At 43.2% G+C, this 14,851-nt stretch overlaps 1 protein-coding gene across 1 annotated transcript in view; it reads right to left on the bottom strand.

Moving 5' to 3' along the window:
- MEGF11 (multiple EGF like domains 11) overlaps positions 1-14,851 on the bottom strand; it is a 370,671-nt gene that overhangs the window by 21,150 nt on the left and 334,670 nt on the right. The window contains exons 18-19 of the mRNA XM_040414290.1: positions 13,533-13,589; positions 7,178-7,384 (exon numbers count right to left, since the gene is read on the bottom strand). Of these exons, the coding sequence (XP_040270224.1) occupies positions 7,178-7,384; positions 13,533-13,589 (264 nt within the window). The remainder of the gene's footprint in view (positions 1-7,177; positions 7,385-13,532; positions 13,590-14,851) is intronic.

Consider the following 14,851-nt stretch of genomic DNA (forward strand, 5'->3'; position numbering starts at 1 on the left):
GGCATATTACAATGAGGAACAGACGCATTTGAACACCCTGCAATTTTGAAAGTTCTCCCAAGAATGTATTTGTCTTGCACTGCTGAACATAAGTATTTGAACACCTGAGAACATCAGTGTTAATATTTGGTACAGAAGCCTTTGTTTGCAATTACAGAGTTCAAACGTTTCCTGTAGTTCTTGACCAGGTTTGCACACACTGCAACAGGGATTTTGGCCCACTCCTCCACACAGATCTCCTCTAGATCTGTCAGGTTTTGGGGCTGTCACTGAGCAACACAGAGTTTCAGCTCCCTCCAAAGATGTTCTATTGGATTTAGGTCTGGAGACTGGCTAGGCCACCAGTAAAGGCCAGTTCGCATGCAAACATATGCGGGCTGCCATCTTTTTTCACAAGTCCAGCGAGGCACAGGTAATCCCTTACCTGTGCCTGTGCCGGGAGCCGGTCTGAAAACAAATGAGGTCACCGGGAGCAGGCAGTTCCGAGAACAGCCCGATGAGGGCCCTCGGTGGCTGTTCTCGGAACTGCCTGCTCCCACTGACCGCACTTGTTTTCAGACTGGCTCGCGCACAGGCACAGGTAAGGGCTTACCTGTGCCTCGCCGGACTTGTGAAAAAAGATGGCAGCCCGTATATGTTGGTGGGCGAACAATGCGAACTGGCCATCACTGTAGGCCACTCCAGAACCTTGATATGCTTCTTACGGAGCCACACCTTGGTTATCCTGGCTGTGTGCTTAGGGTCGTTGTCATGTTGGAAGACCCAGCCACAACTCATTTTCAATGCTCTGACTGAGGGAAGAAGGTTGTTGCTCAAAATCTCACAATAAATGGCCCCATTCATCCTTTCCTTAATACAGTGCAGTCATCCTGTCCCCTTCTCAGAAAAGCAACCCCAAAGCATGATGTTACCACCCCCATGCTTCACAGTAGGGATGGTGTTCTTGGGATGCAACTCATCCTTCTTTTTCCTCCAAAGACGACGAGTGAAGTTTAGACCAAAAAGTTCTACTTTGGTCTCATCTGACCACATGACTTTCTCCCATGACTCCTCTGGATGGTCATTGACAAACTTCAGACGGGCCTGGACATGTGATGACTTGAGCAGGGGAACCTTCCGTGCAATGCATGATTTGAAACCATGAAGGCGTAGTGTTCTACCGACAGTGACCTTTGAAACTGTGGTCCCAGCTCTCTTCATGTAATTGATCAGCTCCTGCCTTGTAGTTCTGGGCTGATTCCTCACCTTTCTTATCATCAGTTATTCCCCACGAGGTGAGATCTTGCATGGAGCCCCAGTCCGAGGGAGACTTTAGCCTCTTCCATTTTCTAACAATTGCTCCAACAGTTGATCTATTTTCACCCCAAGCTGCTTGGCAATTGCCCCGTAGCCCTTTCCAACCTTGTGGATGTCCACAATTTTGTCTCTGGTGTCTTTTGACAGCTTTTTGGTCTTGCCCATGGTAGTAGTTGGCGTCTGACTGACTGTGGGGTGGACAGGGGTCTTTAAAGAGCTCAGACAGGTGCTACTAAGTTAGATTAATGAGTGGAGAAGAGGTGGACTTTTTAAAGGCACAGCATGTTCTCTGGGTGCTCTTTATGACTTCACTTAAGGCACACTCAAATGGTCCTGTATATTTAGAAAAATATGATTAATAATACAGATTGAGGTTGCCAGCACGGTGACAGCCCAGCCTTCAGCTTAAAACTCAATTGATGGAGACTGGTTACTATGTGGGAGAAATTATACACTCCCTATGCGCCAGAATTCTGGTGGAGAAAAAAGTTCTACATTTTGGTAGACATTATTTTTGGGCAAAAAGTTGCAACTATTTGTGATCTTATGCCATTCTTGCCACTTATTATGGGTGGAAAGGTGGACGTGGTTGACTGTTAATTAAGTGCATACAAGATTTATCAACTGCTACATTTTATAAACTTGCCCCAAAAAAGTGGGCAATCTAACTCCAATAAGGGGTGCCGTAAAAAAAAACCAAAAAAAAACCAAAACGGAGTAACAGTTCTCGACAAAAGTGTTCAAAAATACTCCAAATTTATCAAACCACATATAATGTTTGATAAATTTAACAAAAATTATGCCACAAGGGAAACCTGACTTAAATATTCCCTTCATGATAAGCGGTTATGGCATGACCATAGCAATATTTCTAAGGGGTTATTCATCCAAGAGTAGTCTGGACACATTATTCATCAGTATTACTCGCATGTGTCATGGCCCGATAGTGGGTTTAACTGACCTGAGCTGACCAAGTTGCCAACAGTTCTGAATTTGCAGGGACTGTCCCTAAATTTCACAGGCAGTCTCTGCACATTCAGGCTGTCCCGGGCCAAAATAAGCAATGCTCGCATAATTGGCGTTTCCACCAGGTTTGGGGCTTTTCCGCTGCAGGGTCTATTTGTCCTTAATTTGCCAACTGCAATGTTGGTAAGTATGCATCATAGAGATCTGTGAATTCAGGTTAGTTAAACGCTGAGCTGGGCTGTGAAACATGGGATAATACAACAAGACTATTCTTCTGTGAGTAGCCCCTTAGCTTACTCTGACTGTGGTCACAGACAGGGCAAGAAGGGTTGTGAGTAGGGACGATCCGCATAAAACTCAGTTTTAATACTGTACGGAGCAGGAGCTCCGTACAATATTAGAATGTATTGGTTCCTATGAGCCAAAGTTATTACTTTGCGAAGTCTAGTGTAATAACTTCGGGAATTAAATTGTACTGTAAAAAACCTTAATACAGAACTCTGGTTCGGTTCCAGCTGGTACCTTGGAACCGAACCCGAGTTCTGTATCAAGGTTTTTTACAGTAAAATTAAATTCCCTAAGTTATTATATGAAGTCTCATGAGACTTTGCAAAGTAATAACTTCGGCTCATCGGAGCCAATACATTCTAATACTGTACAGAGTAGGAGTATTAAAACTAAAAAAAGTTTTATGCTAATCAACTTCGGATGAAGCATCTGAAGTCGATTCGCTCATCCCTAGTTGGGAATAATCAGTAGTTTTACTGTCTTATTAAAGGGGTTCTCCAGGTTCAGAGCTGAACCCAGACATATCCCCTTCTTCACCCAGGCAGCCCCCCTGATATGAGCATGGACGATTTCATGCTCCGATGCTCTTCCTTGCCCTGCGCTGTATCGCGCAGGGCTGTTGGTTTATATTTTTTACACTGCTAGGCGGAGGCTTCCACCTAAAATTGTTGCTGGTAACGTCACTGGCACTGACCTTTTTACAGGCTAGGGCAGCGCTAAAGCCTGCCCATTAGTGCTGGTGATATCACCGGGTTCACTGCTAGGCGGAAGTCTCTGCCTAGCTTTCCCCATGCAGAGTCCAGTACGTCCCCGGATCTCCAAAAAAGCGTTTGCCCTGTACGATTCAGCACAGGACAAAGGAGAGTATCGGAGCATGAAATGCTCTGATGCTCATATTAGGGGGCTGTCTGGGTGAAAACAGGGATATGTCCGGGTTCAGCTCTAAACCTGGACAACCCCCTTAGGGCTTGTTCACACGACCGTGCCGTGTTTTGCGTTCCGCAAATTGCCGAAATGCCTATTCTTGTCCGCAAAACAGACAAGAATAGGACATGTTTTATCATTTTTGCGGGGCCACGGAACGGAGCAACGGATTCGGACAGCACACCTGAGCCGTAAAAAATGTGGCTCGGATGCGGAACAAAACCACGGCTGTGTGAATGAGCCCTTAGTCAGATTTCTGTAAACATCCGTGTTGCCTCTTTGATCAATACCGTCCGAAAGACAACAACTTTTTTGTTGTTGTCTGTAGCAACCAATCACGGCCCAGCCACTGCCGTAGGAAAATGAAAGCTACTCTGTGATTGGCTGCTATCGGAAACATAGAGCCTTTCCCTTGTAGACAGTTTTCATAATCTGCCTCAAAATGTATATGAGCTATCTAGGTAACTCCAATGGGGAACATTTATGAAATCTGGTATGAAGTAGAACTGGCTTAGTTGTCCATAGCAACCAATCAGATTCCACCTTTCATTTTGCAGAACTCCTTTTGGAAAATGAAAGGAGGGATCTGATTGGTTGCTATGGGCAACTAAGCCAGTTCTACTTCGTACCAGATTTGATAAATCTCCCCCAATGTCTCTATCATACAAAATGCATGCTCAGCAGTAATTTACATTGTTCCATACCCTTCCCTCCCCTCCCTCTTACCCCTAGACCTCTCCTGACATTGTTCATGTTACTGTATTACAATATTGTGATGTAATATAGCTATGTACAGTTTTCTGTTACCTTACTGTACACATTCCTAATGGCAACGCTAAGCACTTGATTGCTACAATGTTGGAATTATGTACTTATGTGTCTTAGTGTATTGTCCAAGAGAAAAAAACAATAAAAATTATTTTACAACAAAATGCATGCTCAGCCCATAACCCGAATTTCTATTACAATTAAAAGGAGGTTGTTTGGGCAAGAGGTATACATTGGGGTAGCTGTATAAATTAAACTATCGAATCTTATCTGTGAATTGTTTTCATGTTTCACAAGCATTGTTATTACATATGGTATATAGTCCACCTTTCAGGAGCATTTTTAGACGGTACAAGTTGGTTATTTTATGATTTTGTCTATATAATAATGTAATTTTTCTTCATTTATATGGCCTGTAGTGTAATTAAAGTAGGACATGATATATAACACAGAATATAACACAAGGGCAGAAGGTACATGAAATGCTAACATCACACTCACGGCAAAGCTATGCGACAGGCTATTCCAGCAGAGAACAGCCTGTGGATATGGCATAGCCGGACGGTGCGGTGTGCCTGCCGGACCTCATTGACTATAATGGGATCCAGACGCTCCCCAGCATAAATACATGCAACGTTTTTGTCCGGCCAAATCCCGTCATTATGCCAGGGAGAGGTCAGATCCTGTTATAGTCAATGGGGTCTGGCAGGCACGCTGCACTACCTGGCTATGTCGGATAAGGAAAACACCAGCAGGTTGCCAGATAGCTTAGCCGCAAGTGTGAAGGTAGCCTAACTGTGACTTGTACCGATAGAGGTGAGCACATTATATTTCACAAGAGAGAGAAAGCCTTAGGGTCCATTCACACGTCCGTAGTGCATACACCTGGCCGGCACCCCCAAATAAATGCCTATTCTTGTCCGCAATTGCGGACAACAATAGGACATGTTCTATTTTTTTCTGGAGCCACGGACTGGAAGATCGGGGCTCGCGCTCCGGAAATGCAGACGCGGACAGCACACTGTGTGCCCCATAGAGAATGAATGGGTCTGCGAACGGATGCAGACCCATTATTACGGACGTGTGAATGGAGTCTTATTCACACGTCCATTTTGCAGCCATGTCTCAGTGTTTTTTCACAATGGTTGATTCGTTTTTGTAGATGCAAACCTTTTTTTTTTAAACAAACTTTTCACAATTTTCTATGCAGTGGATCTGTGAAAAATGGAAGACACATGGATGGCATCCATGTGCTTTCTGTGGTTTTCACAGACCCATTGAATAGAGACGACATCTTCTGTCTACAAGACCAAAGTAGTGCATGGAGAACACAGACTTGAACCACTGATGTGCCGAATAAGCCCTTACTCATCAAAAAGGATGTGACTCACAGGAGGAGGAGAATGTAGACGCCTGATAAGGCTTATTTCTAGAAGAAAACATTGATCAGGGTTTGATGTGTGGAGAGAAATAGCAGCTTGTATCTACAGATACAAGTACTTTGTGGTCATTCAACCTCTTCCCAAACTGCACCCAAAAGAAAAATAGGACTGCATTCCTACGGGAATATGCTTCTCTTCTAATTGCATAAAAGAAAAATCCATGATCTGAAGAGGCTTTACCTGTAGGCTTCTGAAAGTGAGAACTCATTGACCACACACTGCAGAGGCAGATGTTTCATAGTCTGGTCACTAAACTAGCCATACTTGATGTCTAACCCCAGATACAATACAGCATAGTATTGCTTGCATGGCGGTGACACATTTAAAGGCTATGAACATTATTGGCCATTTTCTTTTTATTATTGCATTCTACTCATTTGGGGCTGAAAATCTATTTCCAGTTGGTCTTTATTAAAAATTTGCAACAGTTTTTCTCCAACAGCTTTCAGTTGCAATGACTAGTAGTCTCTCTGCTTCCCACTGAATCCATGAGGGAGCTGTCTGGTGGCTCGATCTGTAGCCTTTATCTGCACTTTCCTTAGAGCTCATAAACACTCATTATAGCCAAATTCTTAGAAGAATTTAGCTGAAATGAGTGTTTGTGAGCTGTCTGGAGTTCAGAGATAAGGGCTACAGATCCGGTCAACACCAGTTCTCTGACAAATTCTGACAAGAAAAACTGTTGACATGTTTAATTACTGAAAAAATTATTTTAGCCCAAAATAAATAAAAAGCAATAATAAAAATGCCCAACAATATAAAAAAGAGCCCCCCCCCAAAAAAAAATGGTGCCCCCTTGTAACATGTTCATACAATTCTCCTCCTCTTCATCATGAAGGAGGAACGCCCAGGGCTCGTTTATTACTGATATTCTTGTAAGAGAAATTAGCCAGGTAATGTATCCTTGAAGGTTTCCTGATGGTTTTTACTCGTTCCATAAGGAACATGATTGAGATGACTCAACTGGAGTCTACCTCTAAGGCTACATGCCCACGACTGTATGTGTTTTGCGGTCCGCAAATTGCGGGTACACAAAACAAAACGGATGACGTCCAGATGTCATCTGTTTTTTTTCAGGATCCATTGTAACAATGCCTATCCTTGTCTGCAAAACGGACAAGAATAGGACATGTTATGTTACGTAACGGACATACGGATGCGGATAGCACACGGTGTGCTGTCCGCATTTTTTGCGGACCCATTGAAATGAATGGGTCTGTATCCTATCCGCAAAAAAAACAGAACGGACACGGAAACAAAAATCGTTCGTGTGCATGAGGCCTAAGAAGTACACCATGAGCCATGATAAGCAAAATCAAGTACACGTTAAGCAATCTGAGAATGGGAATGAGCACATTTGGTCACCTGGATGAATGCGTCAAGCAATGTGTGCCAGCACGTCATGCAGACTGGTCTGTGCTGGCATCAGGCAGCGTGTAGCAGAGCTACAATGTCATGCATGGTGTGTAGCTGGCATGGAAACTGACACTTACCCAAGTCATATACATTTTTGTTAGCTTTTGATGAGGGTGGTATATCTGAGTATGGGGCATCTGTATGGACAGGTGAGGTCATTTCCACGTAGCTGTTCTCTGAGTGTTTGGAGTGCTGCGCGGGGGGGTCTGTAATGGTGGCATATGGGTTCTCACTGCTGCTCAGAGAGCAGGTGCTGGAGCTGCACCCTGACTCTTTCATACAATCTGCAAAAAGCAACAAAACACAAGTCAAAAAAAAATCTGGCGGGGGGACACTGGAGCTCAGGAGGCAGCAGGAAAAAAATGGCAGGAAGGGGGGAGACCCTGTAGGTTAAAAAATGTTTGTATTCTAAGAGTTGGTAAGTCAGGGGCAACAATGTGGAGAGTGTTAGGGGGAGCTGGAATCTGTTACAGAGCTTCAAGGACAGATCTTGTGAGGCCAAAATTTCCCATGCAAGAGGCATGTGACAAAAAACGCAGAGCTAACTCCTAACATTGTCCTATTTTACCCAAATTCCTTTAATAGCTAACAGCAGCGGAAATGGGGGGTGCACCCTGGTGCCTTAGGGGATCCAAAGACCCCTCTGCCACACAGGAAGGCACCAGTATTATAAAATGGCACATAGTATTTGGGTATCCTGTTACACATTTTCATTTAGGCCCAGGAGCGTTATGACTCTTTTAAAGCTGCCCACACACTTTAAATAACTGTTGGTCATATGGTCATTTGGCCAACAGCTATTCCTCCGATCTCCCTCATATACATGAAGCTTGGCTCAGCTGGTGCATTGTGTTTTCAAAGTGGGTAGAGGAATACCGCACCCAGATACCCCTGGCAGTGGCTTATCTACTGCAGGAGGAAAAAAAGCATCTGGATTCTTCTTTACCACAACATCTGCCAGCACAGGAGAGATGGAACACCCCCATACATTTAGTCAGCCGATCCCGCTGTCAATATTCTAATGTAAATGAGCACCCTAACACTCGCTCCTGGATTCTAGACAAAAATTTCTTAAAGGGATTCTGTCATCAGAATTTAGGCCTATAACCTAAACATATGGCAATGTCCCTAGTAATACACTGAATCCTAAAGTGACCTTATCAAATGCGCCTGTGGCTCTATAATCATATAAAACAGGTTTATATCACCTGTCACTCACGTCACAAATGTGTCCAAGGGGACGTCTCATGATGCAGGGTGCCCGGCTGCAGCCATCTCGTTTTGGTGCCCAGCGCCGCCTTCTGAATTGAAATCGCCGCCCTCCCTTTCATTAGAGCCGCCTACCTCAGTTCATCGCCGCCTCTCTAACGTCCGCTCTCCTCAGCCAGATCCCGCGCGTTCGCACTAGGTATAACCTGATGCGCCCGTGCGGACTCCTGGCAGCGGCCTCGTTAAGCAAAGTGCGCATGCATCAAGGCAGGTTCGAGCGAAGTGCGCCGGCCGGCGCATGTGCACTGCGCTTAACGAGGCCGCTGCCAGGAGTCCGCACGGGCGCATCAGGTTATACTTAGTGCGCACGCGCTGGATTTGGCTGAGGAGAGCGGATGTTAGAGAGGCGGCGATGAACTGAGGTAGGCGGCTCTAATGAAAGGGAGGGCGGCGATTTTAATTCAGAAGGCGGCGCTGGGCACCAAAACGAGATGGCTGCAGCCGGGCACCCTGCATCATGAGACGTCCCCTTGGACACATTTGTGACGCGAGTGACAGGTGATATAAACCTGTTTTATATGATTATAGAGCCACAGGCGCATTTGATAAGGTCAGTTTAGGATTCAGTGTATTAGTAGGGACCTCGCCATATGTTTAGGTTATAGGCCTAAATTCTGATGACAGAATCCCTTTAAAAAGAGTATGTATTGAGTTTTGACCCCTTAAAACTGCTGACAGCAGTATATACAGTTGGTGATGGTGGGAGCAGTGGAAGCATACCTCTGCAGAGATCACCATGCAGGTTGCATGACCGAGGAATCCAAATTTTAATCCCCTCAGTGCTACAGTATCAAGTGTCATGGAGGCAATCCAGTTGTGTTCTGCAGCCGCGGCTCTCTGCACTGAACATTTTCCCCCTTCTTTGCTCTTCTGTGAGTGACGGCTGTAGCGTCCAATCAGGATACTCCTAGTTGTCACTCATAGCAGAAACTACATATGTTCAACTTAAAGACGTCGCATGTGCTTAAAGGGGAATTCTGTCACCAGCGACCTCCCTATCCAGCTGTCTGCATAGACACATAGCTGTGGTTCACTCGATTAAAACGCTGTTTTTCTTTTGTTGATCAGTTCTTGAGTTATGATACTTTTTCTTAATATGCAAATTAAGCCTTTGGTGCAATAAGGGCGTTACCATTGTTCTTGATGCACCCAAGCTCTGCTCTTTTATGTGGCCAGCCCTTCCCTTGCTGCTTTGCCACTGCATGGCCCTGGTAATTAAAGCACAAGGGAGCGACTGGCCACAGAAATGAGCAACAGTTGCGCCCTCATTGCACCAAAGGCCTAATCTGCATATTAAGAAAACGTATCATAACTCAGTAACAGAGCCTCGGATCAACAAAAGAAAAACAGTGTTTGAATCAGGGGAACCACATCTATGTGTCCATGCAATAGTCTGAGAGGGAGGTCACTGGTGACAGAATCCCATTAAAGAGGATCTCAACTGTTGTGCAGAATCTTTACTTATAATTCTGTGTAGTGCTATTCTTCTGCTATTCCTCTTAGAAATCTATGAATAAATTGACAACTAGGTGTTACCTACCACTGTTTGTTTCCTATTTCATGGGGTTCTTTGAGATCCCCAAGTTAACCAAAAATCTGTGGTTTAACCACTGTGGCGTTTATTAGAATTTAGTATTATCCCGGTTGGCTTGTATTCACATTTGGACGAGCTCGAAGAACGTAAAAGAGGTCATGTGATCTGTTACCCTATACCAGGAAAGGAGAAGTAATTTAGGTCAACAGACATTCTATGGGGGCGCAATTATGTAAATTCCGTAAACTGAGAAATTAGACTAAACCCAAGGTCTGATGTTTCAGTGCCCGGTATAGACAGTCTAGAGGCTTGGTGTTAATGAGGATCCTAAAGCAGAAACAATGAGAAGCAGTGAATGGATGCAGAAAGTAGCATGCATAGGATGAGGGATGAGCAAGGATGTGAGCAAGCAAAGAGTGGCACACACAGGCAGAAGGAAACAGAGGCTTTCTGTGTCTGTCCCTTCCCAATACAACAGCATGACTGTCCAGTTGTCTCGCGGCCAAACCACTGGCAAGCATCCATATACAACATCATTAACATAGACAATATCTGCAGCTCCCAAACATACAAGAACAGAATACTCATTTCCAAGACTATAAAAAGCAATGCATCAGTAATATCATGATACAGAACATATCCCAATAAAAAAAATACTATTAAACATATGAAGATTATTTCTAGAAATGGTGCTGCAGAACATTGTCTTGTATTGGAATAATTATCCATTATACTAAGTCTGGGTCTCTGCTGCAGAGAATAAGGACATTAGAAGCCAGAGTTCAACTTCAATCTGTGCCCATTCAATGGCATTTAATATCCTTATAATAGCCATTAGAGGAGTTGGGACCAGCACGAAATGTGGCAATGTGCTCTCCTATATGATGCCTGGCCCACATTTATATTGTACTTATAATTCATCTTATTATGATTATTTTTCTATACAATATTGTGTGTTTAATACAAATTTATAGAGCATATGTTCCTGGACTGCAGGTCAACAAATAGCCAGCTTGAGGCATTTAGGTCTAAATGAAAGAACAGTATATTGTTGTTGTTTTCATATCTTATGCATTATTTGTATATTTTAGAAATATAAAACCTCTAGAAATAAAGTATTATACAGTTACAGTTCCTGACAACACTGGAAATATATAAGAACATACCAATCCTTAACCAGTTCAAGACCAGACCATTTATCCCTATTCCTCACCAGTGGAAATACAAATAGTCAGTTTTTAAAAAATTTTTTATTTTTGTTTAATAGCACAAAGTGCACATAGACACATCTTTTTATCGTGTCCCTTCTTCGTTGTATTGATATAGGGGATATATAATTTACAATCACCAGGAGTGGGGCTAGAAGCTGTGGTGTGGGCTAGTGGTAACTTTTTTTTTATTTTGTCTTTAATTATGTTTTTATTTTACACTTTGTGTCCCCCCCCAAAAAAAAATTATATAATTGTTGCAATCCTTTTAAAATTGCTGTAGTGACTGGTTTCTGACCCATCCTTTACACTATGGCCTGCTAAGAATCCCCTAATGTTTACTTTGTCTCTTAAAATGGTGACAGAAGCCTCTAAATCTGGCTATACACATTATATAAATGTCTTCTGAACCTGCTAATTTTGGCCGACCATCTCAAGCAGGGGTACACAACCAGCCCACGGAGCCACGGTTTGCAGCCCCCATCTTGCTGGACAGAAACATTGCTGATGGTGAGATCAGCTGTGTTTCTAACCAGCACCACACAGCACCGGATTAAAAGTCCTGTTCCTGCACTCTAGGAGGAGCAGGTCTGGTCCCTGGCTGGACCGTGGAGAAGACAGAAACGCTTTATTAACGCTTCTGCTTTCTACTCAGATAAGTGCATAGTGAATAGAGGAAGCAACCATGCCATGGGTTTCTCAGGGGCAGAGCACAGCTTCAAGGTCTTAGCAGACCCTGATCAGCTCTGCTTTCTACAAAGGCCCCACAGGGGTCTGTTTTCTCCTTTAACTGGGGTGCCTTTAGATGCCCCAGTTACAGTGAAAATAGTGCAAGATGCATAAAAGTGTCAGTGTACCCCAGGGTCTTTCAATGACCTCCTGAGGGAAATTGTATGTGGCAAGAAATATATTAAAAAAATAAAAAATCTTGAGGGACATACGTGGCAAAAATATATAAAATATATAATAAAAAATTAAACAATGAGCACTCTCCCCGCTAGTAAGGAAAAGTGCTTACTGGTTATTACATGGTGCCAGATAAAACCTATAACGGTCGGGCAGGAGGCGGTAAAATAAGCGCTCTCCTCACTACTAATAGAATGTGCTTACTGGTTACTGCAGGGAACTGGTCACACAGATATAACCTGTAACTGGAAACAAGAGGTGGTGATAACCAGTGAGCGCTCTCCCCACTAGTAATGGAAAGTACTTACTGGTTACTGCAGGGCATTGGTCACACAGATATAACAACCTGTAACTGGAAACAGGAGGTGGTGATAACCAGTGAGCGCTCTCCCCACTAGAAATGGAAAGTCCTTACTGGTTACTGCAGGGCACTGGTCACACAGATATAACAACCTGTAACTGGAAACAGGAGGTGGTGATAACCAGTGAGCGCTCTCCCCACTAGTAATGGAAAGTACTTACTGGTTACTGCAGGGCACTGGTCACACAGATATAAACTTTAACTGGGACAGGAGGTGGTGATAACCAATGAGCGCTCTCCCCACTAGTAATGGAAAGTACTTACTGGTTACTGCAGGGCACTGGTCACACAGATATAACCTATAACTGGGGACAGGAGGTGGTGATAACTAATGAGCCCTCTCCCAACTAGTTGTGAAAAGTACTTACTGGTTACTGCAGGGCACTGGTCACACAGATATAACCTATAACTGGGGACAGGAGGTGGTGATAACCAGTGAGCACTCTCCCCACTAGTTGTGAAAAGTACTTACTGGTTACTGCAGGGCACTGGTCACACAGATATAACAACCTGTAACTGGGGGCAGGAGGTGGTGATAACCAGATGTGGGGGCAGATTAAGATCGGGCAGTTGGAGATAATCGGTTTTCTCCTCTCACAGCAGTCAGAACACACAAGCAGAGCATGCGTGTGTAGTGGTAGTGGGGTTAGTCGGGAGAGATAGCTTTGGTTGAACAAGCACTTGGTCCTTGTGAGTTGCAGAGCTAACACTGGTTGCAGTTCCATCCAATCTGCCAGTAATGTCCTTTTCAGACCTGGCAGTATTGGAAGGACAAATCTACGCTGTACGGCAGAAGACACAGAGTGGCTCAACCAATAGGTACATTATGTGCAGTCGGAATTACAGCAAGGCTACTTCCCGTCTTCTGATGTTCGCACCCGTTTTGGAAACAGCAGAAGAGGAACGGACAAGAGTACGTATCACCAGAGCTGGTATCAGTTGTGCAGCACTTTTAATTTAGCTTCTAGATAAACTAGAAGATCGACAACATGATCAGTACTAGGTAAAAGCTGTTGGGGAAGGCTTGCTAAGTGAAGTTTGTGTGCGTACAGGTTCCATTAGATTATAAGCAGATACTCCATATATGCCACTACATACCATCCCATTACAGTGGACAGTCATAACACGATCACCCCCCGTGGTCTTGTTCCTACCTTTGAAGCCATTTTCCATTATGTATGTGTTCTGCCTTCTGTCCACAGTGCAGGCACCTAGAACAAGAGACATGGCACAGTGGTGACTAAAGACATACTACATGACATACGTCAGTTTATTAACGGTGGACATACATGGATAAATTCCTCTAGAACATGTCAAATGCACGCCCTACAGAGCTGATCAGAGAGTCACATACCCTATCTTAATTAATACTCATTCAATAATATCCTCAACTTCAGCATGATTGTTACTGAGTCTGATGCTTGTGCTGAGCCACAAATTAGTTATGATATTATGACAATAGGCAAAAGTCAGCTGTACATATGGAGATACATACATACAATCTACTCTTTGGCCTCTATCACATGAACGTGTTCGGTCCAGGAAAACCTAACACTGTTCCACTAACCTGAACTCACAGCATCATGAGGATTTATGATACTGGGAGTTCTTGCCTGACAAGTGGTCTACTATACTGTACTCACATATTAGGGTTATTTCACGCCACATTTGGGCCTATAAAGTTGCATACATCTGCCATTGACTCGCATTGTTTAAAAATAAAAAATAGTAAGGCTTCTTTGCTGTAGCATTTTTTTTACCACAAAAAAATGTCATAGAAACCGCATGCATTTTTTCCATACTGCATGCACTTTTTATGGTGATTTTTAGTGATGATTTTGTGTTAACACAGCCATTTTTTTTTCAAAAGTAGGTTTTTTGCAAAGCCTGAGACAAAATGGCAACAATTTGAAAAAACGTTTTTGTTTCCTGTATTTGATATTTCCAAAAAGACTTTCAGATAATATCTGGAGCTGGTGTTCTTTCAGCAAAATATGCAAAAGTAGTAAAAGAAAATGGCAGTAAAAGGATTTACACATAGGCGTTTTCATTTTTTGCACATTTGATTTCTGGTGATTTTTTTTTGCAGATGTGTCTGAAAGCCTATAGGAAATATGAAATGTCACACATTTTTTTTTTTTTGCATTTTTAAAATATGTTGGTCTTTATCATTTTTTTTGCTTATAGTGTTTTTTTTTAATTTGCTGGTCATTATCTTTTTTTAAATTCAGCATTTTGAACCATTGGCATTTTTTATGTCAGTTTTTAACATTATCTATAGGTTAAAAATTTGGGCTTTTTTCCAACAACCATGGAAGACCCCATGGCTCCTCTGACGAGTGACTATTTCATATTTCACCCCTACAGGCAAACATTAAATTAGGTATTTCTGCACAGTGAGAGGAATGGGCTAGGAATGATTTTCACCTGTGGAAAACAGTCCAATGACAATCACAACATAAGTCTAATTTTC

The sequence above is a fragment of the Bufo bufo genome, chromosome 1 (genome assembly GCF_905171765.1).
Source record: "Bufo bufo chromosome 1, aBufBuf1.1, whole genome shotgun sequence".
Classification (NCBI taxonomy): domain Eukaryota; kingdom Metazoa; phylum Chordata; class Amphibia; order Anura; family Bufonidae; genus Bufo; species Bufo bufo.